Source organism: Eublepharis macularius, chromosome 12, assembly GCF_028583425.1.
Source record: "Eublepharis macularius isolate TG4126 chromosome 12, MPM_Emac_v1.0, whole genome shotgun sequence".
Taxonomy (NCBI): domain Eukaryota; kingdom Metazoa; phylum Chordata; class Lepidosauria; order Squamata; family Eublepharidae; genus Eublepharis; species Eublepharis macularius.
This window is the reverse complement of record NC_072801.1, coordinates 80,413,095-80,436,843: the sequence shown is the minus strand read 5'-3', so window position 1 is coordinate 80,436,843 and position 23,749 is coordinate 80,413,095. Positions and strand designations below refer to the sequence as shown.

At 57.4% G+C, this 23,749-nt stretch overlaps 2 protein-coding genes across 2 annotated transcripts; one reads left to right on the top strand and one right to left on the bottom strand.

Annotated features, from left to right (window-relative positions):
* Window positions 1-3: 3 nt before the first annotated feature.
* Window positions 4-2,571, bottom strand: C12H17orf114 (chromosome 12 C17orf114 homolog). The gene is made up of 3 exons (XM_054994564.1): window positions 2,377-2,571; window positions 1,132-2,017; window positions 4-1,048 (listed from the first exon to the last, which is right to left on the bottom strand). The coding sequence occupies exons 1-3, from the start codon at window positions 2,569-2,571 to the stop codon at window positions 888-890; spliced, it is 1,242 nt and encodes a 413-aa protein (XP_054850539.1). The 3' UTR covers window positions 4-887.
* Window positions 1,919-23,260, top strand: PLD2 (phospholipase D2). Its single transcript, XM_054995110.1, has 25 exons — window positions 1,919-2,224; window positions 3,171-3,276; window positions 3,370-3,497; window positions 7,142-7,284; window positions 7,413-7,515; window positions 7,899-7,964; window positions 8,119-8,177; window positions 12,057-12,149; window positions 12,226-12,378; window positions 12,483-12,632; window positions 12,713-12,796; window positions 13,355-13,433; window positions 13,504-13,614; window positions 16,074-16,253; window positions 16,657-16,786; window positions 17,372-17,490; window positions 17,884-17,997; window positions 18,815-18,919; window positions 19,158-19,246; window positions 19,822-19,935; window positions 20,248-20,297; window positions 20,625-20,759; window positions 20,851-21,004; window positions 21,734-21,851; window positions 22,255-23,260. Exons 2-25 carry the CDS (start codon window positions 3,180-3,182, stop codon window positions 22,477-22,479), a joined length of 2,799 nt encoding a protein of 932 aa, XP_054851085.1. The 5' UTR covers window positions 1,919-2,224; window positions 3,171-3,179; the 3' UTR covers window positions 22,480-23,260.
* Window positions 23,261-23,749: the final 489 nt, after the last annotated feature.

Sequence of the window (23,749 nt, the reverse complement as noted above, 5' to 3'; positions counted from 1 at the left end):
GAAGCAGCCCAGGCTGCCTGCTGTCCTCGGGAAGAGCGTATGGCCTCAGGGTTTGCTGTGTTCTGCTTTCCCTCAATTGCGGTACCTTATTTGGCAAGCCTAGAAAAGGAGAAGAACCCCGAATCCTCTTTTTGCCTTGCCACCTCTCTTCCAGCTGCCCTGGGGAGAGGGGCCTCTCTCTTGTGCTTGCCTCCAAGCTGTGATTGGGGGGAGAGGGCACACCCAGCCTGCACACAGCCCCACCCAGGGTGGTTCCTTTGCCTGAGGGAGAGGGGGCTTCCTCTGCAGAAGAAAAAAGTATTTGCAAGGCAAATGTTTCCCTGCATACTTTTTGGCTGGCACTTGCTCTCTTTCTGTGTTCCTGCACTGTCCTGTCCGCTCATGGGGCTTTCCACAGAAGGCCCCCTCCCAGAGCAGGCACCCTTGCTTGCCTGGCAGGGCCCCTCTCCAACACCTGGGGCCTCTGCTGCCAGCAGGTGAAAGGAAGGCGCTGGCAACTGCAGAAATGGAGTTTATTTGCACATCTGGAACAATGCCCCCCCCCCGCTTAAGGGGGCCTTGGATTCTTCTCGCACTACAGATCCTGATTTTTTGCTTTCCCCACCCTAACACTCAATTTCGCTACAGTACTGGGATGCCTCCCACCCCTGCCTGAGACCCTCCCGCCTGGCTGCAGGTTCACTTCCCAAGCTGAGGCTCCGGAAAGCTCGTTGGTCTTCGGGCTGCTCCCAGCCCCGACCCCCTTCTTGGGCTGTGGACCAACGCGGTGGGCCCGAACCTCTCGCCTTCTCCAGATGGGCTTCCAGGGTGGGGGGTGCAGGGGAGGTCGCCGGCCGTCTGGCAATGAGGAAGCGGCAGCGCCAGCCCCTCTGCCCGTCGGGAGGGCATCAGCGGGTAGATTCTATCTCGGAGTCCAGCCGGTGGCGGAAGGAGAGCCGAGCCTTGCCGCTGAAGTAGGCGCCTCCGGGCGGAGAGGGCGCCTCGCTGCTCCCGGCGGGGGCGGCTCCAGCCCCGGGCGACGGCGCTCCGCTCCCCGCCGAGCAGCCTTCTGCAGGGGGAGAGGAGAGCAGTGAGCGGAGCCGGCGGGGCCAGCGCCCGGGCCCTGGTCCAGCCCCGCCGGCCCAGCCTTACCTCGGGGGGGCTCCTGGCGCCTCTGCTCGCCGCCCCCTTTCCCCCGCCTCCGCCGCGGGCAGCAGCCCGGGAACTTGGCGCTCATGGCGGCGCCCCCTGCGCCAGAAGGACACGTCCAGTCCGGGCGACCGGCGGCAGCCCCCCGGCCCCAGCCCCGCCGCCCGCCCTGCAGGCTCCGCGAGGAGAGCTCCGCTGCGCCCGCCCGGCCCTCCCGCGCCTGCTGCACCCGACGGGGGCCCCGGCCGAAGCTGGCGGCGGCCTTTCGGAAACGCCCCGGCAAGCGGCACCCGGGCGCCGCCTCCTCGGGAAGGGCTGTCGCCGCCGCCGCCCCACCCAGGGCGGAGGGCCGGCGGAAGGGACGGGCGCCCCGGGCCCGCGAGCGAGCTGCCGGCGGGGCGGGGCGAGGCGCATTCTTCCCCCAAACGGGGCCCGCGGAGGCCCGGCACGGCCAAGCGCCCCCCAACCCCGCCGAGGCTCCGGGGGGGGGGGCTTCTGTTCCTCCGGCCCCCGGATCGACCGTCGAGTCCCACGGGGCCCGTTCGGACCCCGGCCCGGGCTGCGCGCGCACCCAGCAGCTCCGGGCCTTTGCAGCCCTTGAAGGCGGCGTGGGGGGGGGGGAAGCCCGGGCCCGGAGGAGGCCGGGTTCGACTCCTGCCCGGCGCAAGCCGGTTCTTCCCTGCCCAGGTCTCCGGCGGGCGGCAGAAATCACTGAAGCCGTGTCCGGCCCCGGCACTCTGCACACGCCCCGAAGACAGCGCCTGGACGCTCGGCCGCCGGCCCTCCCGCCCTCGGCACCCAGGGGCCGGGCCAGCCCTCCCCCACCCCCTCTTCCCCCGGCGCCTTCCTCCCTTCCCCAGCGCCGCCGCCGGCTCCCGCCCGCGCCTGGCTAGTCTGTCCCGGGCCTGTCGGGGGGAGCAGCCCGGCTGCCACCCGGCCCCCTCCCCCGTCCCTCCCCTCTGCTCCCCGTGACTCAGGAGTGACTCAGACGCTCCAGGAATCTGGCGGAGCGGGTGGTTTCGCAGCCACGGCCCAGCCCGGCCCGAGTCTGGCCTCCCCGACGGGACGAGACGGGCCGCGAGAAAGAGCTCGGCAGGTTAGGGGCCACCGGCCCGGACGCCTGGGTTCTCTCGCGGGGGGGAGGGGCGGGGCGGGGCGGCGGGCAACGGGCGAGGCTCCTTCCCCTCCCCCTCCCAGAGTAGAACGGGGGGGGGCGCGCGAGGCGGTGCCCTTCAGCCGCCCGCTTGCCCCGGGGCGGGGAGGGAACAGGTCAAGGGCGGCTGGGCTGGGCTGGGCTGGGCTGATCTGGCGCCGCGTTGCCGTTTCACACGTGCAGAGAAGTCCTCCTCTGGGGCTTTGCTTTCGCTTGCGGAACTGGAAGGTCCCACAGACCGAGCCCGGCCAGCCGCCGTTCCCGGGCGTGGCTCCTTGGAGGGGTGGCATCGGGGCCCAGGCCTTGCCCCCCCCCCGCTTCTTGGTCTTTATTTGTTTTCATTTATTCGTTGATGTCACTTACTGCCCGCCTTTGTCATTGAGACTCGAGGCGGGTTACACAGGCCCAGAGAAGTCCAGTCACTATCAAGGACAGCTCCATAAACAATGCCAGAGGGCAAAGAGATACGAGTGCTGCGCGGGTGCCCCCCAGGTGCAAACAGCCTGGCAGCCCAAGAGGGCCCTGGAGGCCTGGCTCCTGGGCCCCTCCTGCCAACCCCCTTTTGGGCCTCACTTCTTAGGAGCCCAGGGACTGCCCTTGATAGAGGCTGGAATAATCTCGCCTATAAGTGACATCAATAAATAAGTGAAAATCACCTGATCTCTGAACTCGCCGGGCCTTGCCTGCTGCAGCCCCTCCCCTTGACCCAGGCATCTGGTGGGGATGCAGCAGGTTCTGGCAGCTGCCCAGCTGTGCAGAGGGTGGGGGGTGGGGTCTTTGTATCAGCCCTCAGGGTTCCAGGGGGAGCCCCCAGGCATCTGGCTCTCGGGCAGGGCAGCCGGCTGGGGTCTAGGCCTCCTGGCTTCTTCTGTCTGCTTCTTCCAAGCAGGCTGGCTCCATGCTGACTCTGGAGAGCCCCCTTCCTGGCAGGGAGAGCAGGGAAGTCTTGGAGTCTCCTGGCGAGAGGGACAGCCTGTGGACCGGTGGGGATCCAGGTCAGTTCTGGGAGGCAGGTGGGGGCAGACTGTGGGGCAGGGGGAGGGCATCTGTCCTGCAGTGGTTTCCTTCCTTCCTTCCGGTCTCTCCAGGCAGCCCGTGCCCCTTTCGGATGGTCTACGCTCTCAAGCCGCTCCGTTCCCAGGGCACTCTCTTTGTCCCAGGGCTACCTGTCACCGCACAGGTGGAGGGTACTGAGAGATACACCACTGGGTCTAAGGTGAGCAGATGGGAAGGGTCCATAGCACTGGGGGGGGGGGGCGCGGGTCTGGCAGCAGAGGGGGCAGCCTTCACCCCAGTGAAACGGGCTCCCTGGTTTGGCTCTTTTCCACCCAGTTGCCAGGCTTGCCAGGGCCCTTGTTGAGTTGAGCCTCTCCCAGGCTGGGCTGCTGCAGGGGAGAGTAGCCCGGCCCCCTTCAGTCCCAGGAAGCAGTTGGGAGCTCCACTCGGCAGGGCTTCCTGCATTCCACCCCTCGGCTTCGTCAGCTGCAGGTGAGGCCCAGAGGCCTCACACTCTCAGGTTGCAGCTTGCCAGGCAGAGAACAAGCCAGAGGAAGGGTTTGCCTGCGGGCTGCAGCTGCAGCTCTTCCTCAGGCCTGGGCCCTGTTCCCTCCCGCTGCATCAAAGCGGACAGGAGGAGGCCTGGGTGCTGTGCTGTGCCAGGCTTGGGGGGGACAGGGCAGGCTGTCTTGGAGTGCAAATAAGGAGGGCTGTCAGGAGGAGAGGGGTTCTCTTTGGCAGGATTGTGTCTTGGAAAGCATGCAGTTCCAGGGCTGGGGGCCTTGGGTAGATGTCCCCCTTCCCCACACACACACTTTGGCTTCTTTGCCCCCCCCCCAATTCAGGGCTGCTCACATTCTCTCCCCCTGTGACACTTGCTTCAAGAGGGCTGAGTTGGGGGGGTGGGCCTTTGGAGGAAACTTCTGCCCCTCAAGAGCTCCCTCCCCCATCACTCTTTCTGAGACTTGGAATGTGTGTGTGTGTGTGGGGGGGGTCCTGTCACCTCCCCACGATCTATTGACTCTCCCCAAATCCTCTTCCAGCCCAGTGTTATAATGCACATACCTCTCCTTTCTTGAAGAAGGGAGGGGAGATGGTGCATGCGTGTGAGTGTGACAGAGGGCAGCTCCCCACCCTGCCCCTGCCCCTGGGCTACTGTCCTCCTCCCCCCCCCCCCTGATTTTCAGGCTTCCCTTCCACCAGCACAGGCAGAAAGTGCTGAGCGTGAATGAACATTTAGGTAGGTTGGGAGGAAACTTTGATACAGTCTCTAGAGCAAGATCTTTATTGCAACATGCCTGGAAAAGAACACAGGAAAAGATAATCCCGCAACACAGAGGCTAGGCAAATCTAATGAAAGAATAATAAAGCATTCTAACCAGACTGAAGGTGAGCTTCACTGATGTTCGCTTGGCATTCCAATCCCACCCACGGGATGGTTGTGCATTCCCCAGAGTGTAGCAAATGGAGGCAAAACGCCCCCTCTCCCACTCCAGAGCAAATGCGTGCACTCGCTCGCTCACTCGCTCGCTCTCCTCCTGAGGGTGGATCCCCGCCCCCCTCCTCCTTGGGCAGGAGAAAACAGCCAGACCTGGGCAGCCCCGGTGGAATCGACCCATGGCAGAGGCACAGCTTAGTCCCCTGGGGGTTTAAGGGTGCAGAGCGGGTGGGTGGGGGAACTGCTCGCTTGTGAGAATGCCAGCGAGAACTCTGCTTATCACAATAAGGGAACCTTAAGGAGCACTGCTGAGTGGGTGTGGATCCCTGCTGCCTGCGGAAGATGTCGCGATGTTCTGCTGCCCCCGGATGGGTCCTCAGCTGTGCAGCTCTTTCTGCCACTGGCCAAGGCAGGAGAGTAGCCCCGGCTTTTGTGGGCGAAGGGGTCTGAAAAAAATCACTGACCTGGGACTGGGACGCTTCAAAAAACCATTCAAGTGGGCGGTCTCATTTAGCACGTTCATGTTTGTCAGCAGTTTTTGAAATTCTGTGCTCACAGCCCATTCAATGGCTCCGTTGCACTTCAGGCCAGCCTGGAAACGCTGGCTGGCCACGGCTCATCTTGGATGGAGGGATTCTGCTTTTCTTCCCAGAACTTTGAGTGACATACGTAGCTCTCCCCCGCTCCACTGTATTCACACAACCACCCTAGTGGGTTCCAGGGCACCTCCCTCCAGTGGTATTGGGGAGCATGAAGGCACGTGGCCGGAAGCTTTATTGGCCATCAGAGGTCGTTCTTCTGGCCCAGTCCGACAGTGAGTGAATGGTTAGGGGTTATCTCCACTCCGCTTGGCAGCAGGACGTCTTTATTGTCCTCTTTTGCCAGGAGGCAGGTTAGGTGAGAGACAGGGTCCCTGGCCCGAGGTCACCCAGTGAGCTGTGATGGCGGGGTGGGGGGGGGAGATGTGGACTTCCAGTGTTCCAAGGGCTTTATACACAACAGTCCTGTAAAGCAGCCCAGTGCTGTCGTCCTAGGATAAACTGGAGAGGGAGCTGTGGAGGAGACAGCCTTGCCCAAGACCTCTGGCTGAGTTCTGGCAACCTCCTGGATCATAGCTCAGTCTCTGCACCACTTGACTGCTATAACAGTTTTGAGCACCTGTCCACCTGCATGGCTTCTTTACCTTCTGTTCGGAGCTAGAAGCTTTTAATCAGTTTCCAGGATTTCCAAAGCCTCTGCAGCGATTGTGCATCTTGAGTACGCTCTCCTTGGATGGAAGAGCAGTGAAGCTAGGGACGCTGTCCTGGAGAGAGAAGCCCCTCTGGCCCTACCTGTGAGCAGGCCCTGATCCACCTGCACCTGCAGTCTCTCTCCTGCATCATCCTGTTGTGGTGGTCTGTGGGGTCATGTGCCTGGCCCACACATTTTGTGTGCATGACAAGCTGGTTAAAACTCACACCAGATGCTGGCAGATCATCTTGTCTGTGCTCGAAATTGTGAACATTAAAGAAAGGATAGCAAGGCAAAGCAGAATCCCAGCATGAAGTGGAAGCAGGCGGGGAGCGGGGTGGCCGTTTGTCCTGGTCTCTCACCATCAGCGGATTTCCAGCTCTGCCCATTCCCTCTTTGGTGCCCCTTCCAGCCGTGTTGGGTTGTTCTTCAAGGCACTCTTGTATGCCATTTACCCATCATTTCTGAAGAAACGCGTGCTTTCATTCCCCTGGGGCCTTCGGAGAGGTTCTGCACATCCGCGTCTGTGGCTTGAATTTGCGGGGCTGGTGGGCTCCTGCAGGGTCACTCGTGTTACTTGTTGAACAGCTCCAGTCCTGACGCGCTGCACGCCCACGACTCCACTCTCCAAGCATGTCTCCCGGTGGGCCTGCTCTGCTCGGCTTAAAGCACTCGGGTCTCTCCAGCATTACTTCCTTCCATTTTGGAGTTTGACTTAATGCTCTCATTTGAAAAGGGAACCATGACAATTCTATAAAAGGTTAGCTTTTAAAACAAAAGCTCACGTTTTAATGTTGACCACCCCATTAGTTGTCTTGAAAGGCTGTGGAAGGTATACCTGTGCCAGCCTGATTTGTGGAAAGATTTAAATACAAACAGGAACAGCAAAATTTACGTGGCTGCAGCATTGGAACTGGCGCTTCTGTTCCAAGCTGTTTCTTTATCTGAAATGGAAAGCATAATGGATGCCTGTTCGTGTGCAAGAGGAGACCCCTTTGTCTTAGGGGCAGCGCTTCGTGCTCCGACATCTCTGCAGTCTGGAGGTGGGGGCGGGGTCCAATCACTCAAGTCAAGTCAAGTTAGCCTTTATTGGCCAGTTCAATCACTGGAAGGGTGCCTGAGTTAATTGTCCAGAAACAAAGTGTGCAGAAGTGCCCAGAGAGGCGATTTCAATGGCTTAGTTTTCTTCATGGCAGGTGCGGCCAAATACCGTGTACTCCCTACGGCTGACGCATGGGGAATTCACCTGGACCATGAAAAAGAAGTTCAAACACTTCCAAGAACTGCATCGGGACTTGATGAGGCACAAGATTCTCATGTCCTTCCTTCCTCTCTCCCGGTAAGAAGAAAGAGGGAAGGTGAAGCAGGGGGCGCCTGGTTTGGATCTGCTCCTCCCCCCCCCCCCGCCGCTGCCTTTGGAGCAGAACCCCAGCCCGTTCCTGACCCACTGGCTCTCTTTCCTGCCAGGTTTGCTCTGCAGGGTTCCCATTTGGGAGGAACATCCCTGGAATTGCCTTCTCTGCCTCACGGGAGTGGAGGTGACGGTGCCCGGCGACCCTCCAGCAAACAGGTGGCGAGACGTGGGTGTGCCTGAGACTGAATGAATGGGGATCCAGTGGAACAAGGGGGGGGGTCCCTGTAACAGTTCAGTGAAGTCACAGTGCCCCCTGCTGATAGTTGCTGGGATAGATGCTATACAAAGCACTTCAGTTAACTGTTCTGAAAACAGCCGCAGAGAAAGTCCAGAGGATGCGATGCTGTGCGTTTGGGGAAAGAAGTCAAACCCGGGGCTGCTCTTGAGGCACCGGTGGCTGCTGCTTGGGTTGTGTAGAAAGGCAGGAGAAGCAGGAAAGATGTTCCCGCGAGTCTCCGGAGAATGAAAGGATGCTGGGGGAGGGGGGAGATGTTTCCCTCCCCCTTGCTCATTGGCTTGTTGCCCCCACCCCCCCACAGAAGCAGCTTGAAAGCTATCTCAATGCACTGCTGGAGATACAGCTGTATCGGGACTACCACGCCATGGTAAGCAAACAGACACGCACACACCACACAACCTGCCGCAGGCTGCCCTGCTTTTCCTTGGGGAGGAGTGAAGCGGCCTGCAGGTCTGGAACGGCTGCAGCAGGGTCCCCACAGGGCCCCCCTGGCATTAACCCTTTCCTCTCTCCTCTGGCAGACAGAATTCCTGGATGTGAGCCAGCTCTCCTTCATTCCAGAGCTGGGACCCAAGGGGCTGTGAGTAGAATGGATCCCCCCCCGCCCCCTCCCCGCCCCACCCACCCCCATATGTGGTGGCTCCCACCCTCTGGAGGCAGTGGGAGGAGGGCAGTGCACCCAGAGCAGTGGAGCCTGACTGTGCCGGCAGCTGCCCAGCAAGAAACTCCGCCCTCGGAAAGTCTCCGCCTGGCTTCCTTCTCCACCACAAGTGGCTAGCTGGACGATACACAAGCTGTGCCTGTACCCTTTGGATGAAGGAGGAGGCCTGCTGTGGCCCATCTCTCTCGGCAGCGTCAGGCCACAGCCCCCTCCTCCATCAGTCTGTGCAAGGTTTCCAGTCCTGGGCAGAATGGCCCAGGTTTTCCAAAGCCTTTTGGTCGCAGAAGCAGAATAAACCTACATGAGTAAACCGGATAGCTGAAAACCTGTTTGACTTGCATGCTTTCTGGAAAATTTGGGTGTCTTGATACTGGATTACCCAGGGAATTCTGGTCAGGCCTCTACCCCAGTGTGCTGGTGAGCGCCTATATTCTGCTTCTGCGGGTGAGTGCAGAGCCTCCGACCACGTCTTGTGGGTGATAACGTTGCCCGGACTTGCCTCCAGCTTCTGAAACGTCACAGTGCTAGGCAGTTGCTCCCTTTGCTTTTATATAGCTGGTGGTGATCGATTCCTTTTTCTTTTCTACACACTGCAAAAGGCTAGAAAGCTGCCCATCCTTTGATTCTCGGGGAATCAAATTCCTTGTTTGATGGCAAGGCCCCAGAACTGCAGAATTTGTGCAGATTATTTATTTAAATGAAATTTATATCCCGCCTTTCTGTCTTCATAAGGGCTCCCAAGATAGCTCACAAATAAAAACATACATACATACTAAAATTACAGTTCAAAACCTTTAAATTCGACCAAAACAGATAATTAAAATAGTTAAAACCAGAGCTTTAAAAACATACAAAAGCATAAAAGCAACGTTTCCAAAAATTAAAACATTGGATATGAAGGAGGAACCACAGAGGTCTTCACCCCGCTGGTGGAAGAGGGCATCGGAAGGGGAATCTCCCTGGGAAGAGAGTTTCGCTGGTTTGTTGGTTTATAGTCCACCTTTCTCGCTGAGATCCAAAGTGGATTACACAGCAAAAGTGAAAATGCAATAAGATCAACAGCTGGGACATTCACTCCGCAAAGTACAACAAACAACTGTTAGGACGATGTATTGTCGAAGGCTTTCACGGCCGGAGAACGATGGTTGTTGGGGGTTTTCCGGGCTGTATTGCCGTGGTCTTGGCATTGTAGTTCCTGACGTTTCGCCAGCAGCTGTGGCTGGCATCTTCAGAGGTGTAGCACCAAAAGACAGAGATCTCTCAGTGTCACAGAGTGGAAAAGATGTGGGTCATTTGTATCTACTCAGGAGGGGTGGGGTTGAGCTGAGTCATCCTGTAAGAGTTTCCCAGGGTGTGGAATGCTAATGGCGGGAGGCTTCACTGTATCCTGAGGAGGTTCTTTTGCATATGGATTGGTGCTTGATGTGCTAATCTTCTCTGCAGGGCTATTGTCGGGTGTGGAGTGTTTTGTTGGCCTGGTGTTTTTCAGAACTGGAGCCCATGCTCTGTTCATTCTTAAGGTTTCTTCTTTCCTGTTGAAGTTTTGCTTATGCTTGTGAATTTCAATGGCTTCCCTGTGCAGTCTGACAAAGTAGTTGGAAGTGTTGTCCAGTATTTTGGTGTCCTGGAATAAGATACTGTGCCCTGTTTGAGTTAGGCTATGTTCAGCCACTGCTGATTTTTCAGGCTGTCCAAGTCTGCAGTGTCTTTCATGTTCTTTTATTCTTGTCTGGATGCTATGCTTTGTGGTCCCGATGTAAACTTGTCCACAGCTGCAGGGTATACGGTATACTCCTGCAGAGGTGAGGGGGTCTCTGCTGTCTTTTGCTGATCGTAGCATCTGTTGTATTTTTCGGGTGGGTCTGGTTCCGGTGTATGGTTCCGGTTTGTGGATGATACATTCATCATTTGGAGCCATGGGGAGGAAGAATTGATGGAGTTTTTGAATCATCTCAACAACATCCACCTGAACATACAATTCACAATGGAGAAAGAAAGTGAGGGAAAACTCTCATTCCTGGATACCTTGGTCATCCGCAAAGCAAACTTTCAGTTAGGTCACAAGGTCTACAGGAAACCAACTCACACTGATCGGTACTTACACAAAAACTCCAATCACCACCCCCGACAGAAAAGAGGCATAATGAAAACATTAGTGGATCGTGCAAGACGGATATGTGAGCCGCGCTTTCTCAATGAGGAAATTAATCATCTAAACCACGCACTTCAGGCAAATGGCTACTCCAGAAATGAAATCCGAAGAGCAATCAAACCCAGGATGAATCAAACAACCAAAGAAAAACAGTCTCCCACAGGAAAAGTGTTTTTGCCATATATCAAAGGAATTACTGATCAGATGGGAAAGCTTATGAAAAAGCATAACCTTCAAGCAGTATTCAGACCCACCCGAAAAATACAACAGATGCTACGATCAGCAAAAGACAGCAGAGACCCCCTCACCTCTGCAGGAGTATACCGTATACCCTGCAGCTGTGGACAAGTTTACATCGGGACCACAAAGCGTAGCATCCAGACAAGAATAAAAGAACATGAAAGACACTGCAGACTTGGACAGCCTGAAAAATCAGCAGTGGCTGAACATAGCCTAACTCAAACAGGGCACAGTATCTTATTCCAGGACACCAAAATACTGGACAACACTTCCAACTACTTTGTCAGACTGCACAGGGAAGCCATTGAAATTCACAAGCATAAGCAAAACTTCAACAGGAAAGAAGAAACCTTAAGAATGAACAGAGCATGGGCTCCAGTTCTGAAAAACACCAGGCCAACAAAACACTCCACACCCGACAATAGCCCTGCAGAGAAGATTAGCACATCAAGCACCAATCCATATGCAAAAGAACCTCCTCAGGTTACAGTGAAGCCTCCCGCCATTAGCATTCCACACCCTGGGAAACTCTTACAGAATGACTCAGCTCAACCCCACCCCTCCTGAGTAGATACAAATGACCTACATCTTTTCCACTCTGTGACACTGAGAGATCTCTGTCTTTTGGTGCCACACCTCTGAAGATGCCAGCCACAGCTGCTGGCGAAACGTCAGGAACTACAATGCCAAGACCACGGCAATACAGCCCGGAAAACCCCCAACAACCAACTGTTAGGACATTCAATGAAAGAGAGTCAGTAGGGCACGGAAGCAGAAATTGGAAAGCAAGCATAAAGCTGAGCACAGGAGTGAAATCTTTTTGAAACACAGTGCAACTAATTTACATGGCGTGTTTAGCAGCATGGAACCTCCCTAGAAGGCACACGTGTACATCAGCAGATAGCACCCAACAGAGCAGCGTATAGCCCCTGTTCCTACCAAGGCATCTTCCTGGGCTACTTCTCAGGCCACAGCCCTAGGAAGCCTTTCTGAATAATTCAGTTTTGCATAATTTGCAGAAAGCCAGGAGAGAGAGAGCTTTCCTGACCCCCTCAGGCAGGCCTTTCCAAAAGGGGGGGCACCTGTCTAAATGCAGAAACTGTGGGTCTCTGGCCCCCACAGATGACCGCAGTGTTGAGTAGGTTCATAAGGGAGTGGGTGGTCTTTCAAGTACGTGGGCCCAAACCAGGAACAACCTGGGAGCCAAGGCTGGGGAGAGGCGGTCCCTACGGCCTACTCTGGTCGCCCCCCCCCCTGGATGCAGCTTCTGCACCCGTTGAGGTTTCTGAGCCCCTTTCAAGGGCAGCGCCGTGCAGAGCGCGTCTCCCCCTTCCTCTGGGGAACGGGCCGTCTCTTCCCCCAGGATCCCTGAGCCACGTAACTGAGAGCCCCTGTTTTCTTGCCAGGGAAGGCCTGATCCTCAAACGGTCCGGAGGGCACCGGATCCCCGGTCTGAACTGTGCAGGGCACCACAAGTTCTGCTTCCGCTGGTCTAAAAGGCAAGTCCCCGGGGCCTTTGGGGTGCAGCAGCGCAGCCTGGAGCTCCACACTGACTGTCCCTTTGGGCCTCTTCAGGTGGCTGGTGGTCAAGGACTCCTTCCTTTTGTACCTGAAGCCAGAGTCGGGGAACATCTCCTTCGTGCTGCTCTTCGACCCGGGGTTCAGCATTCAAGTGGGCCAGAAGCCCACCGAGACCAAATACGGGGTCCGGGTGGACAACACGTGCAGGTCAGGGTGCCCATCAGGCCGCCTCCTCCTCCTCCTCCTCCTGCAGGGGCCCCACAGGAAGCCCCCCGGAGCTGATGCCGAGCTCCCCTTTGGCCCTCCCCCAGGTCACTGGTCTTGAAGTGCAGCAGCTACCGCCAGGCCTGCTGGTGGGCTCAGGAGATCTCCGACCTGGCGGAGAACAGAGGCCGAGACTTCCTGCGGCTGCATCGCCACCACGGGTTTGCACCTGTTCGCACGGAGACCCCTAGCCGCTGGTGAGAGTTGCAGTGCATGGGGAGCCTGAAATGGAGGGGGGGGTCTCCTCTCCTCTTTCTCACCCCTTTCGCTCCTGCAGGTTTGTGAACGGCGCTGGATATTTTGCTGCTGTGGCAGATGCCCTGCTGCAGGCCAGGGAAGAGATCTACATCACAGACTGGTGGTGAGTACCAGGCCCCCCCAGTGAGCTTTGATGGCAGCATGGGATTCGAACCTGGGTCTTCCAGTTCCGAGTCCCGCTCTCTAACCACTGCGCCAGACTGGCTGGTGGGGGAGCCTTCCGCCCCTCAGGCCCTCGCTGGTCGGAGGGGTCCCTTGGGTGGTGCACTTTCTTCCCTGGCAGGGAATGACTAACGGGAGCCTGTGCTTGGCCTCTGTGCCGGGAGACGACACCCAGGGCAGGGCCTGGCCTCGGTGCCTTGCTCGTGAGCCTTCTGAGAGCCTGAGCTTGGACCTTGAGCAAAAGGGGGGGGGCCCAGCTTAGATCCCGCACAGCAAGCAGGAATTGGGCGGGGGGGGGGGTGACGGTGAGCAGGAAAGGGAAGTGGGTTGGGTTGCTGCTGCTTGCCCCCCCCCTCTGGAACAGTGAGGGCTGGGGCTGGGGCTGGGGGGGCGCTGAGGCAGCAGCCCCCTGTGTACAGTTCTGGAGGGTGTTGCTGGCCACAATATGTTGTCGCTGCTGCACTTTAAAGGCGAGAGCAAGCCCTTGTTGCTGTTGCAGGCTCAGCCCAGAGATCTACATGAAGCGCCCAGCCCAGACGGACGACTGGCGGTTGGACCTCATTCTGAAGCACAAGGCAGTGAGTGGCTCTGCCTCTGGGCTGGGGCGCCTGGGGCTCCCTGCCCAGCAGCTGACCGTGCCTTTTGCAGGAGGAGGGGGTGCACATCTGCGTCCTGCTCTTCAAGGAGGTGGAGCTGGCTCTGGGCATCAACAGCGACTACAGCAAGAAGGCCCTGATGCTGCTGCACCCCAACGTCAAGGTGAGGCTTGTGCCCTAGCTGGTGAGGCCTCCCTTCCGCTCCCCAAAGGCCTGCAGCTGCTGTGGCCTGCCTTGTGCATGCTTGGTGTGACCCCCGGCGGGCAGCAGGAAGGGCCTTGGAACTGGAGCAGGGGCTGGGGACTCTCTTGCCAGGCAGGTCTTGTCCTCCTCTTTGGCCTCCTTCAGCCCTCATCAGCCCCTTTGGCTCAGGGCTTTCTTCCCACCCCTGCCATCAGCAGCCCCTTCTCTGCACAGGCGCTGTACAGAATCCCCAGAGGTACCAAGGGCAGGCCACCACGAGGGGGTCAGGCTCAGATACGGCCTGCCCTCCGCACCTCAGGGGGTCTCCCTCCCACAGGGATTGGGAAGGTAAAATGAGGAGGGCCGCTCGCCTCCCCCTGAGCTCCATGGAGGAAGGGCGGAGTACCACTCAAGACCTAAACAGCTGTAGACACTGCAGCAGCCGGCCTGGGTGGGCCAAAGGCCCCTTTGGCAAGTGTGCCTTTCTGCCGAGTCTGTGCACCCCCCGGGCCTGTGGCAGAGAAGGAAGAGAAGGTGAGAAGCAACACCAGGTCGCTGCAGGCCTGTGCCCGGGCTGTGGAAGAGCCAGCAAGTGTCAGCCTAGGATCTGGGAGACCCGGGTTCAAATACCCACGCTGCCCTGGCAGCTGGCTGGGCGGCCTTGAGCCAGTCACACACTCTCAGGCAACTGCTGCCTGCCTCCAGCAAAGTGGGTTGCGGCCCCAAAAGCTTCTGCCATGCTAAACCCCCAAAGTGCTCTTCATCCAGTCCGCCCTCTGCTCTCCGTGGCTGACAGCGCCACAGGCTCTAAGCAAGCAGATTCCGTTTTGCCTTCTGCCTCTGGCCCTTCCTTGCAACGCCCGCCCACCCTTCTCCCCGGGCACAAGGGCCGCTGGCTCTTGAGGCTCACCTGCACCAGGCAAAGGGAGCTCCGACTCGCAAGAGGCTCTGCTCTGGGGAACGTTGGGGGTCCTTAAGGTGTTCCTGGACGTGAATTTAGTTCTACCCAGCAGAAACTGAATTCCGCAGAGTTGCTGCCCAATCAGCGACTCTGACAAGTTAGTGAAATGTGTTAAAATGTGGTATGGACCCTATTACTGTTAGGTGGATCTGTAATTGGTTGATAGATTGCTCCCAAAGAGTGCCAGTTAACGGTTCCTCATCCTCTTGGAGAGGAGTGACAAGGGGCATGCTTCAGGGATCGGTCCTGCGTTGTTCAACATCTTTATAAATGACTCAGATGAGGGAATAGAGGGAATGCTTACTAAATTTGCAGAGGATACTAAATTGGGAGGGGTAGCAAATGCAGTAGAAGACCAGAGTCAGGATTCAGGATGATCTTGACGGGCTGGAAAACTGGGCTAAAACAAAATGTATTTCAACAGAGATAAATGCAAAGTTCTGCATTTAGGGAGGAAAAATCAAATGCATAATTATAGGATGGGGGTCTTAGTAGATCATACACTGAACATGAGTCAGCAGTGTGATGTGGCAGCTAAAAAGGCAAATGTGATTTTGGGCTGTATCAACAGAAGCACAGTGTCCAGGTCACGAGAAGTGATGGTATTGCTCTACTCTGCTCTGGTTAGACCTCACCTGTGTTCAGTTTTGGGCACCAGAGTTTTAAGAAGGATATAGACAAACTGGAATGTGTCCAGAGGAGGGCAACAAAGATGGTGAGGGGTCTGGAGACCAAGTCCTCTGAGGAAAGGCTGAAGGAGCTCAGTATGTTTAGCCTGGAGAGGAGACGACTGAGAGGGGATAGGATAACCGTCTTCAAGTACTTGAAGGGCTGTCATATGGAGGATGGTGTGGAGTCGTTTTCCACTGCTCCAGAATGTGGGACCAGAACCAACGGGTTGAAATTAAATCAAAAGAGCTTTCGGCTAAACATTAGGAAGAACTTCCTGACAGTCAGAGCGGTCCCTCAGTGGAACAGGCTTCCTCGGGAGGTGGTGGGCTCTCAACCTTTGGAGGTTTTTCAGCAGAGGCTCGGAGGCCATCTGACAGCAAGGCTGATTCTGTGAACCTGGGCAGCTCATGACAGGGAGGGCTTAGTTCTCGTGGCACCTTCTTACATGCCCAGGGTAATGCCGATCGCCACCTTGGGGTCAGGTAGTAATTTTCTCCAGGCCAATTTGGCTAGGGATCCTGATAGTGTTTCGCCATCTTCTGGGCATGGAGCAGGAGTCACTGGGGGTGTGGAGATAGTTGTGAATTTCCTGCATTGTGCAGGAGGTTAGACTAGGTGACCCTAGAGGTCCCTTTTCACTCTCTGATTCTATGATCATAGCAGCATCTCGCTATGGGGAGGGCACCATGAGGGGGCTTCCAGGCAAGCGACATACAGTCTGGAGCCTTCTGCATAACCATCAGACCAGGCTGCCCTTCATGCCTGAAGGTCTTTTTGATCTCCTCCCTCCCACTGCCCTCCTTCAGGTCATGCGCCACCCTGACCATGTCTCCTCCACTGTTGTTTTGTGGGCCCACCATGAGAAGCTGGTGGTGGTGGACCAATCCGTGGCCTTCCTGGGGGGGCTGGACCTGGCCTATGGGCGCTGGGATACCCACGAGTACCGGATAGCAGACCTGGGTGGTGACGACTGCTCCAACTCCAAGGTGATGATGTCTGCTCTCCTCGCGCTGCTCCTCCCCCTGCACTGGCCGTTTTGTGGGCAGCGGCCCCCTGAATTCTTCGTCCCCCTTGCCTGCCTGCCTCTCCTGCAGCTTCTCCATCCTTTTAGCAGCCAACCTGACCTTTTCCATGACTTCTTTCGCAGCAGCTGCTCCCGTGTCCAACATTCTGTGACATCAGAGCAGCGCTCGGCCAATAGTTGCCAAGGTGACAGGCCAGGCTTGGGCCTCGGAGAGGCGGCTGCCTTGCCCCTCTTGCTGCTTGCCCTTCTCTTGCTGCTTCTGATCTGCCCTCCTCTTCCCTTTCCTCCTCTTCCCTCTTTCTGCTCCATTCCCTTCTCCATACAGGGATGCTGGTCACCCCCTGCTGACCCTGTGTCTCTCTCAGGGCGGGGTGGCCCCAGCTGGAGGGCATGACGTCTCCTTTGACTTGGCCACCAACCAGCACCTCTGGCTAGGCAAGGACTACAGCAACCTCATTTTCAAAGACTGGGTGCGGCTGGACAAGCCTTTCGAAGGTGAGCAGGGCAGAAAGCGGGGAGGGGGGGGGCGGCATTTGGCCAGAATTCTTACCCGAGGTGAGCTGGGCTTGCAGCTTCTTGGAGGAAAGGGCGCCTTGCTTCAGCCAGAGCTAGACTACGTGAGGCGCCTGACATGTGTCGGGTTCCTGCAGGCTCACCTGGGAAGAGTCATCGGGGCAGCAGCAAGGCCAGAAGGACAAGCGGAGCCCGAAGGAGGGATGGTTGAATGGAGCAGCGATGGTGGAAGCCCCCCCAGCTGCCTCTGCCGCTGCCAGCCCCTGCCCTCGCGGACTCTTTCCCTCCCCTCCTCCTGGCCCTGCTGCCGCTGCTGGCCCCAGTGACACTTCCCAGGTGAACTTGCGGGAACCCGACACACGTCAGGCATCTTGAGCAGTTTGGCTCTCAGTCAAACGGTGCAGCAGCGAAGCCAGGATGGAGCGGGCCAGGCCGCAAATCCAGGACCTGGCAAGTTCTCTCCCCTGCCCCTCATGCTCCGCTTTGCCTTCCAGGAAGCGGGGGGGGGGGGCGGCGGCCTCACTATCCCTCAGTGGCTGAGTTGTTGGGGTGGATGTGGGGGGTCAGATTTCATTGACAGGAACCAGACGCCTCGGATGCCTTGGCGGGATGTGGGGGTGGCTGTTCACGGCGCAGCTGCGCGAGACGTCGCACGCCATTTCATCCAGCGCTGGAACTTCACCAAGGTGAGCCGGGGGCAGGGGGCACAAACCCCTTTTGCAGACTCATCCGCTGGGCTCGGCGGCTGCCCATTCCTCCTCCTCCAGCCATGAACTAGGGCCCTTCCCTGGGCTCTTGGGAAGCTCAGCCTGGGATGTGGGGAAGGGACCGGATGTCTCACTTTAAATTTAATTTAATTTAATTAATTTAATTTATTATATTTATATTCCGCCCTCCCCGCTTTCGCAGGCTCACCTTTCTTTCGCAGGCTCCTTTAGAAAGGAGCCCGATATTTTTCTTCTTCTTTCCTGACTTCTGAGCAGGGGCATGGGAAGGGAGGCTGGAGCCCTGTGCATAGGGAGGGGGGGCCATCCCAGAGCACCCCGGGGTTTCACAGCTCCCGGTCACATTCTCCTCAGATAATGAAGACGAAGTACAAAGGGCCCGACTACCCTTACCTTCTCCCCAAGTCCCCGCGAGTGACTCTGCCTCTACCGTTCCTTGTTCCAGGGGCTCAGACCGCCAGCGTCCAGGTAAGGGGGAAACGTGGACGTGAGCAGGGGGGCAGGTTGGAGGCTGGAAAGAGTGGAGCCCCAGAGCAGGCAGTTAATGGGCTGGTTCCTAATTTTCTCTGGGAACCGGCCGCCCTCATGCCCAAGCTCTACTTGTTGGGAGGTTCCACAGTCCTTGAACTTACCGGGGGGGGGGGTGGGAGGGAGGGAGGAGCTGCTACCCAGGAGGGCCAGAGGCAGCCAGCCTGCCAGGCCCGGTGAGGCGGGAGGCACCACGTGCTCCGCGCAGATGGGCCTCCGCCTGCATGAGAGCACATTTCGGCATGCCTGATGGGACAGGGTTAGCCAGCAGCAGTCGTCTTATTTGTCCCAGCTCTGGCCAGGCACGGATCCAGACAGGTGTTGCCAGCTCCCCTTGGCCCAATCCATCCCCAGATCCATCATCCAGAAGTCTGGATGGCTCTCCTGAGGCATTGGAAGCATGACCAAAATATTTAAGTTACTTTAAATAAGGGAAGAGGTGAAGGGGATTTGGGGAGGGCAGGCACAGCAGACAGAAGAGCGCTGGGAGGTGAGGGCTGGGGCGTGCAAAATGCACAACAGTTGAGCGCCTGCGCCGGAGCTTCTTTCTCATGTGCTCTTCCACTGCCAGTTCTCAAAGGGAGGAGGAGGGGGGAATGAAGCTTCTAACGTGGATGTGACGTGTTCGGTGGCAGTGGAGGCCCCTGCCCCCTGAGGGGCCGTTTCATCCCTGCCCCAGGTCTTCAGGAGTCTCCAAAACTCACCTCTGGCCATAGGAACCTGGTTAAATAATGCCCACTGCCTGCGTCTTCCTCAGGTGTTGCGTTCGGTGGATCGCTGGTCAGCCGGCCTCAGTGAGTCATCAATCTACCAGGCCTACCTGAGTGTCATTGAGGGAAGCCAGCATTACCTGTACATTGAGGTAGGGGGCAGGCAGGTGTGTGCGGAGTGGCGCTGCTATGGTTTGCGTACTGGAGCAAGAAAAGCACTTTGCACGTGCTCAGAGGTGCTCTTAGCCATTCTACTACTTCGTGCTCCCCATGGACCCTGAGGGTAAACACCCCAGATGAGTCCTGCTGTGGGGCAGGGGTGTGCTGGTGTTGGTTCTTGGGATGTGGGTAGTTCACGCACTGTCCCACGTACCCCTCCCCCCCTTCCAGAACCAGTTCTTCATCAGCTGCGCAGACAGGCGATACGTGCACAACACTGTGGGGGACGCCGTTGTCAACAGAGTGCTGCGTGCTCACAGGTCAGTTCACTGTTGCCAGGAGTTGACCCTGACCCTGTCCAGCTGGGCTGTGATCTCTCCTTAGAAAATGGAAGCCACTCTACACATGCTCAGGGGCGCTCTCATCTTCACCTTTGAATCCTGCATTCCATGTCTCCCGAGTTCTGGCTGTTGTGAGAAAGTTAACCAGTGAAATGAAAGGGCGTAGATTCAGGCCGGGCAGAAGGAAGGACTTCTTTTTGCAAGTCAAAATTTGATACATGGGATTAGTTGGCTTTAGAAAAAAAGGTTCGGATGAAGTCATGTGACAGCTGCTGTTAACTAGGACAGCTAAATGGAACCTCCATGGCCGGAAGCAGTATAGCTCTGACTTTTGGAGCAGTTACTGCATCTTGTCTCCTGTCGGAAACACAGCAAGGAAAGTACCGTACGAGCCTGGATTTTGCTTCTCTGGGGCTCCCGTTTAAACCCCGAGGCCCCCCCCCCCCGTCCTCCTGTTGGGCGATTCGGCCTTTTCTAGGTAAGCTCTCAGGGTGCATGACGGGGAGGCGCCACAGGGTTTGTGCTTCCTGACCACCCGCCATTCCTCCCCACAGGGAGAAGAAGCCGTTCCGGGTCTATGTTCTGCTCCCCCTTCTGCCTGGATTCGAGGGGGACATTGACCAAGGGGGTGGCAACTCCATCCAAGCTATCTTGCACTTCACCTACCGGTAACGTGTGGGGGAGACAAGTGTGGGGAGGGGGAAAGGTAGCTCTAAGTGGGGGGGGATGCGTGTGCAGAGGTGGCTGTTCTCTGCATGCACGCACGGTGCTCAGGCCACAGCGCCATGAAACTCCCAGGGGAGTAGCCAGTCCCTAAGTGTGGCGTGACTCCTGCTGACACCTCTCTGTTGCGCTTGGGGGTATTTGGATCCGACCAGCTGGGGTACGGTTGTCCTCAAGGCCCCAGACCAAATGACTGGAGTGGGGCTGGAGATGAACTTGGGGGCAGGCCTAATGACGCGCCCTCCTTGCCTCTGCAGGACTCTCTGTCGTGGGGACTCTTCCATCGTCAGCCGCCTGAAGGCAGTCAGTAAGCATGAGGGAGGGGAGGGTGCAGAGTGTTCGCCCCTCCCTGCAGCCAGGAGCTGAGGCCCTCTGGCAACGCCTTCAAGAGCCTCAGAGGGGGCGGGATCCCTCTGCTAAGAGGGGCTAGCCCTGGGAATGAGACACCAGTAGGCCTTGCTGAAGGCCCCTCTCTCAGGGGGCAGGGTCCTTGGGGGGGGGTCTTCTGCTCCAATTGATCTGCAAGTTCTAGGGGATATCCATCCCTTGAGTCGGCAAGAAAAGTCTGTTCGGCTGGGCCCAGGGGCGCCACTTGCTGACATGCTGCTCCTTTTCTCTCACCCCTTTCAAAAAGTGGGGGACGACTGGAAGAACTACATCTCTTTCTGCGGGCTGCGGACACACGGCCAGCTGCACAGCCAGCTGACCACCGAATTGGTCTACGTGCACAGCAAGCTGCTCATTGCGGATGACCGGCGTGTCATAATTGGTGAGGAAGGCCACTGGAGAGGTCCCCCCTGAAGGCATTGGTGGGGGCGCCTTCTGCCCGTCTCCAGCATTGCCTTCTCTCTCTGCCCTAGGTTCCGCAAACATCAACGATCGCAGCCTGCTGGGAGAGAGGGACAGTGAACTGGCAGTCCTGGTGGAGGACACGGAATTGGTGGCGTCTGTCATGGATGGGCAGGAGTACCAGGCAGGGAAGTTTGCTCTGAGCCTGCGCCTCGACTGCTTCAGGTGAGAGCAGGGGCACTGCACGGGGGTGGACACGGGGGTGCCCTTTCCAGGTGCCCTGGTGGGCTGCCACGGAAGGGCTCTGCCTCTCCTCCGTGCCTGTCAAGATTCCTAAGCCAGTGGCCAGCCATCTCTAGATTGGGTCATGTGATGAATCTACAAGCAAATTATTCATCTTCAAGATCTCCCTTTGTCCTTTCTGAACTTGCTGTCAGTTGTCATTAGAGGAAGGAACCCTTTGGGATCTCCCCAGTGTGCCAGCATCCCTGTTTCAAGCAGCAGCCAAGGAGCAGGGTTCAGAGGCCAGCTCCAACCCCCCATGTTGCCTGCCAGCCCTGGGATTCAGAGGTGGACTGCCTCTGGCTGTGGAGGTTCCCTTTAGTCAGCTGTCACTAGGAGCCACTGAGGAATCTCTTCACCGTGAATTGGTGGAATCTCCCGGAGGAGAGGTCCATCGGGGGCGGCAAACTGGGGTGCCCAGGAATTCCAGCCCTTGAGTGAATTTCACTCTCTCTGTTCTTTGTAACTCTGACCCATTGTTAGGCTCCCCCATCCATATTTCCTTCCATGCCAAGAAATTTGTCCTTTGGGAGGCGGGGGGTTTGTCCACTGCCCACTTTGTCCAAACTTTGGGGAAGAAAATTGGGATGCAGGAATGCCATTTCCACCCGTCATCACTTCTGGGCAGTCACCTTGTTCATGGGAAACCACCTTTGTCTGTTTTAACTGCAGGTGCCTTTTGGGTGTGGCCTCTGAACTTGCCATCAACATTCAAGATCCAATCAGTGACCACTTCTTCCATGAGGTCTGGCAAGCTACAGCCTTAGGCAATGCCAACATCTATGAGCAGGTATGTGAGCGCCTGTATGACGAGGCTCTGGAGGCCACTGGCAGAGCGGGAGGGCCTTTGCATGCCAGGAGCGTGGGTATCCCTTTGCCCCTCATTGGCAGGAACCTGGCGGCGCACCTTCCCGACCAGTGTGTTCTTCAGCCCCTTTCATCCCTGCTCTGCACCCCTTTCAAGGGGCCCGGCTCCCGTTCCGAGTTGCTGGTGGCTGTGCTCGTTCTCCAAGTGCCACCCACTCCTGTCCTTTGGTGAGGGAGCAGCACCCTGGGCTGTGCCTCGCTCTGCGGGATCCCTCTCCTTGCATCGGCAGTCAGGGAATGAGCTCAGCCCTGAATTCTTAGCCAAACTTTCCCTTGGCAGCCCTAATGGTGGGGCTTCCCTCTTTCTCCTGTCTCTGGCTGGCCAGGTTTTCCGCTGCCTCCCCACCGATGCTGTACGGTCGCTCCGGGCTCTGCGGGATTATGTCAGCGTGAAGAACTTGGCTTCCATCAGCCCTCACCTCGCCCACGAACACTTGCAACAGATACGAGGCCACCTGGTTCAGTTCCCCCTGGACTTCCTGGCTGAGGAGTCTCTCCTGCCCGCCATGAGCAGCAAGGAGGGCATGATCCCCATGGCCGTGTGGACTTGAAGGGGGGGCGGGGGGAGCCAAGGCCAGTGGGGCAGTGGTCGGAGGCAAGCCGTGGCCCCCGGCTGCCCTTCCGCCACTCGGCTTGGAGAGCCAGGCTGTCCGTCTTCAGCCAGTCCGCCGCTTTCCATGCCCCCCTTCAAGAAACAAAGAAGAGACTATTAACTGACCATCTGAAAAGCCATTCCCTTTCCACTGCCGGAGCAGTGGGACCCAAGTTTGCCCTCGTAAGGACCCTTTCCCCAGTGTGAGGGCAGTCACACACTCCAACCCCCCCCCCTCCAGGAGCTTGGAGGAAAGGCTGAGGGACCCCAAGCAGCCCGTGGCTCCCGCTCTTCCCTCCTGTTTGACTCCACGGCCCAGCACAGCGGGACCAACCCGCCCCTAGGACTCTGCTGCTTCAGAATCATTTTCGAAATTGGTTGACACTACGCCTTCCAAGCGGCCTAGAACTGCCGAGGAATAACGCTGGGAGTTTTTGTTCTGAGGCTTCCGGCAAGACTTTGGCCTGATTTGTCCCAGCACTTGAAACTAGTTTGAATGTGTTGGGAAGATCCGGGTATGACTCTGCAGCTGGCCTTGGCTCCCCCCCACCCCCACCCACAGAATCCTGGCGCTGACCGGGGTGGGGCACATCCTGGCTGCATTGCTGCAGGGGACTGTAATGTCCTGCGGGTCTTCTGGTGCTCCGTCGCTGCTGCTTCATTGCGGGCAAAATCTATTTTTGCTTTCCAGGGTAGATGTTGGCTCCCTTACGACCATATAGAATAAACATGTTTCCATATCTCGGCTGTCTTTCAGTGGGGGGCTTGTAAAGAGACACAACTGGTGGGGGGAGGCCTGGTTCTAGGATTAAGCTCCTCTTCCATCTAAGAGTTGCGGGGCAGAGGCCAGTGGGCCAGGCTGGCTGGCTGAGCTCTGAGGAAGTTGAGCAGGGAGAATGGACGAGCCAAAGGTTCACAGCAGAACTGGCCATTTGCTGCTCTTCGTGGGAGGCTGGGTGATGATGTGGAAGACGGGCTCTTAATTAGAGGGCTGCAGCCCAAGCTGGCCAGAGAGAGAGACCACCACCTGCTCTAAGCTGCTTTGGGTTGTGAACAGGATGCAATTCAACATAGATAAGTGCACAGTATTACATCTGGGCCACAAAAATGTGAAACACAAATACAAGATGGGGGATACACTTCTGGGTAGTAGTGTATGCGAGAAAGATCTTGGGGTAAGAGTGGACTGCAAACTAAATACGAACAGTCAGTGTGATGTGGTGGCAAAA

Coding starts and splice junctions, on each gene's coding strand:
- C12H17orf114 (XM_054994564.1), bottom strand. CDS start 2,571: ATGCCACCCCTCCAAGGAGCCACGCCCGGGAACGGCGGCTGGCCGGGC. Junction 2,018..2,376: donor TGTTCCCTCCCCGCCCCGGG/GCAAGCGGGCGG, acceptor GGGACAGACTAG/CCAGGCGCGGGCGGGAGCCG. Junction 1,049..1,131: donor GCGCCAGGAGCCCCCCCGAG/GTAAGGCTGGGC, acceptor CTCCCCCTGCAG/AAGGCTGCTCGGCGGGGAGC.
- PLD2 (XM_054995110.1), top strand. CDS start 3,180: ATGCTGACTCTGGAGAGCCCCCTTCCTGGCAGGGAGAGCAGGGAAGTC. Junction 13,615..16,073: donor TGCTGCACCCCAACGTCAAG/GTGAGGCTTGTG, acceptor GCCCTCCTTCAG/GTCATGCGCCACCCTGACCA. Junction 16,787..17,371: donor GCTGGACAAGCCTTTCGAAG/GTGAGCAGGGCA, acceptor GTGGGGGGTCAG/ATTTCATTGACAGGAACCAG.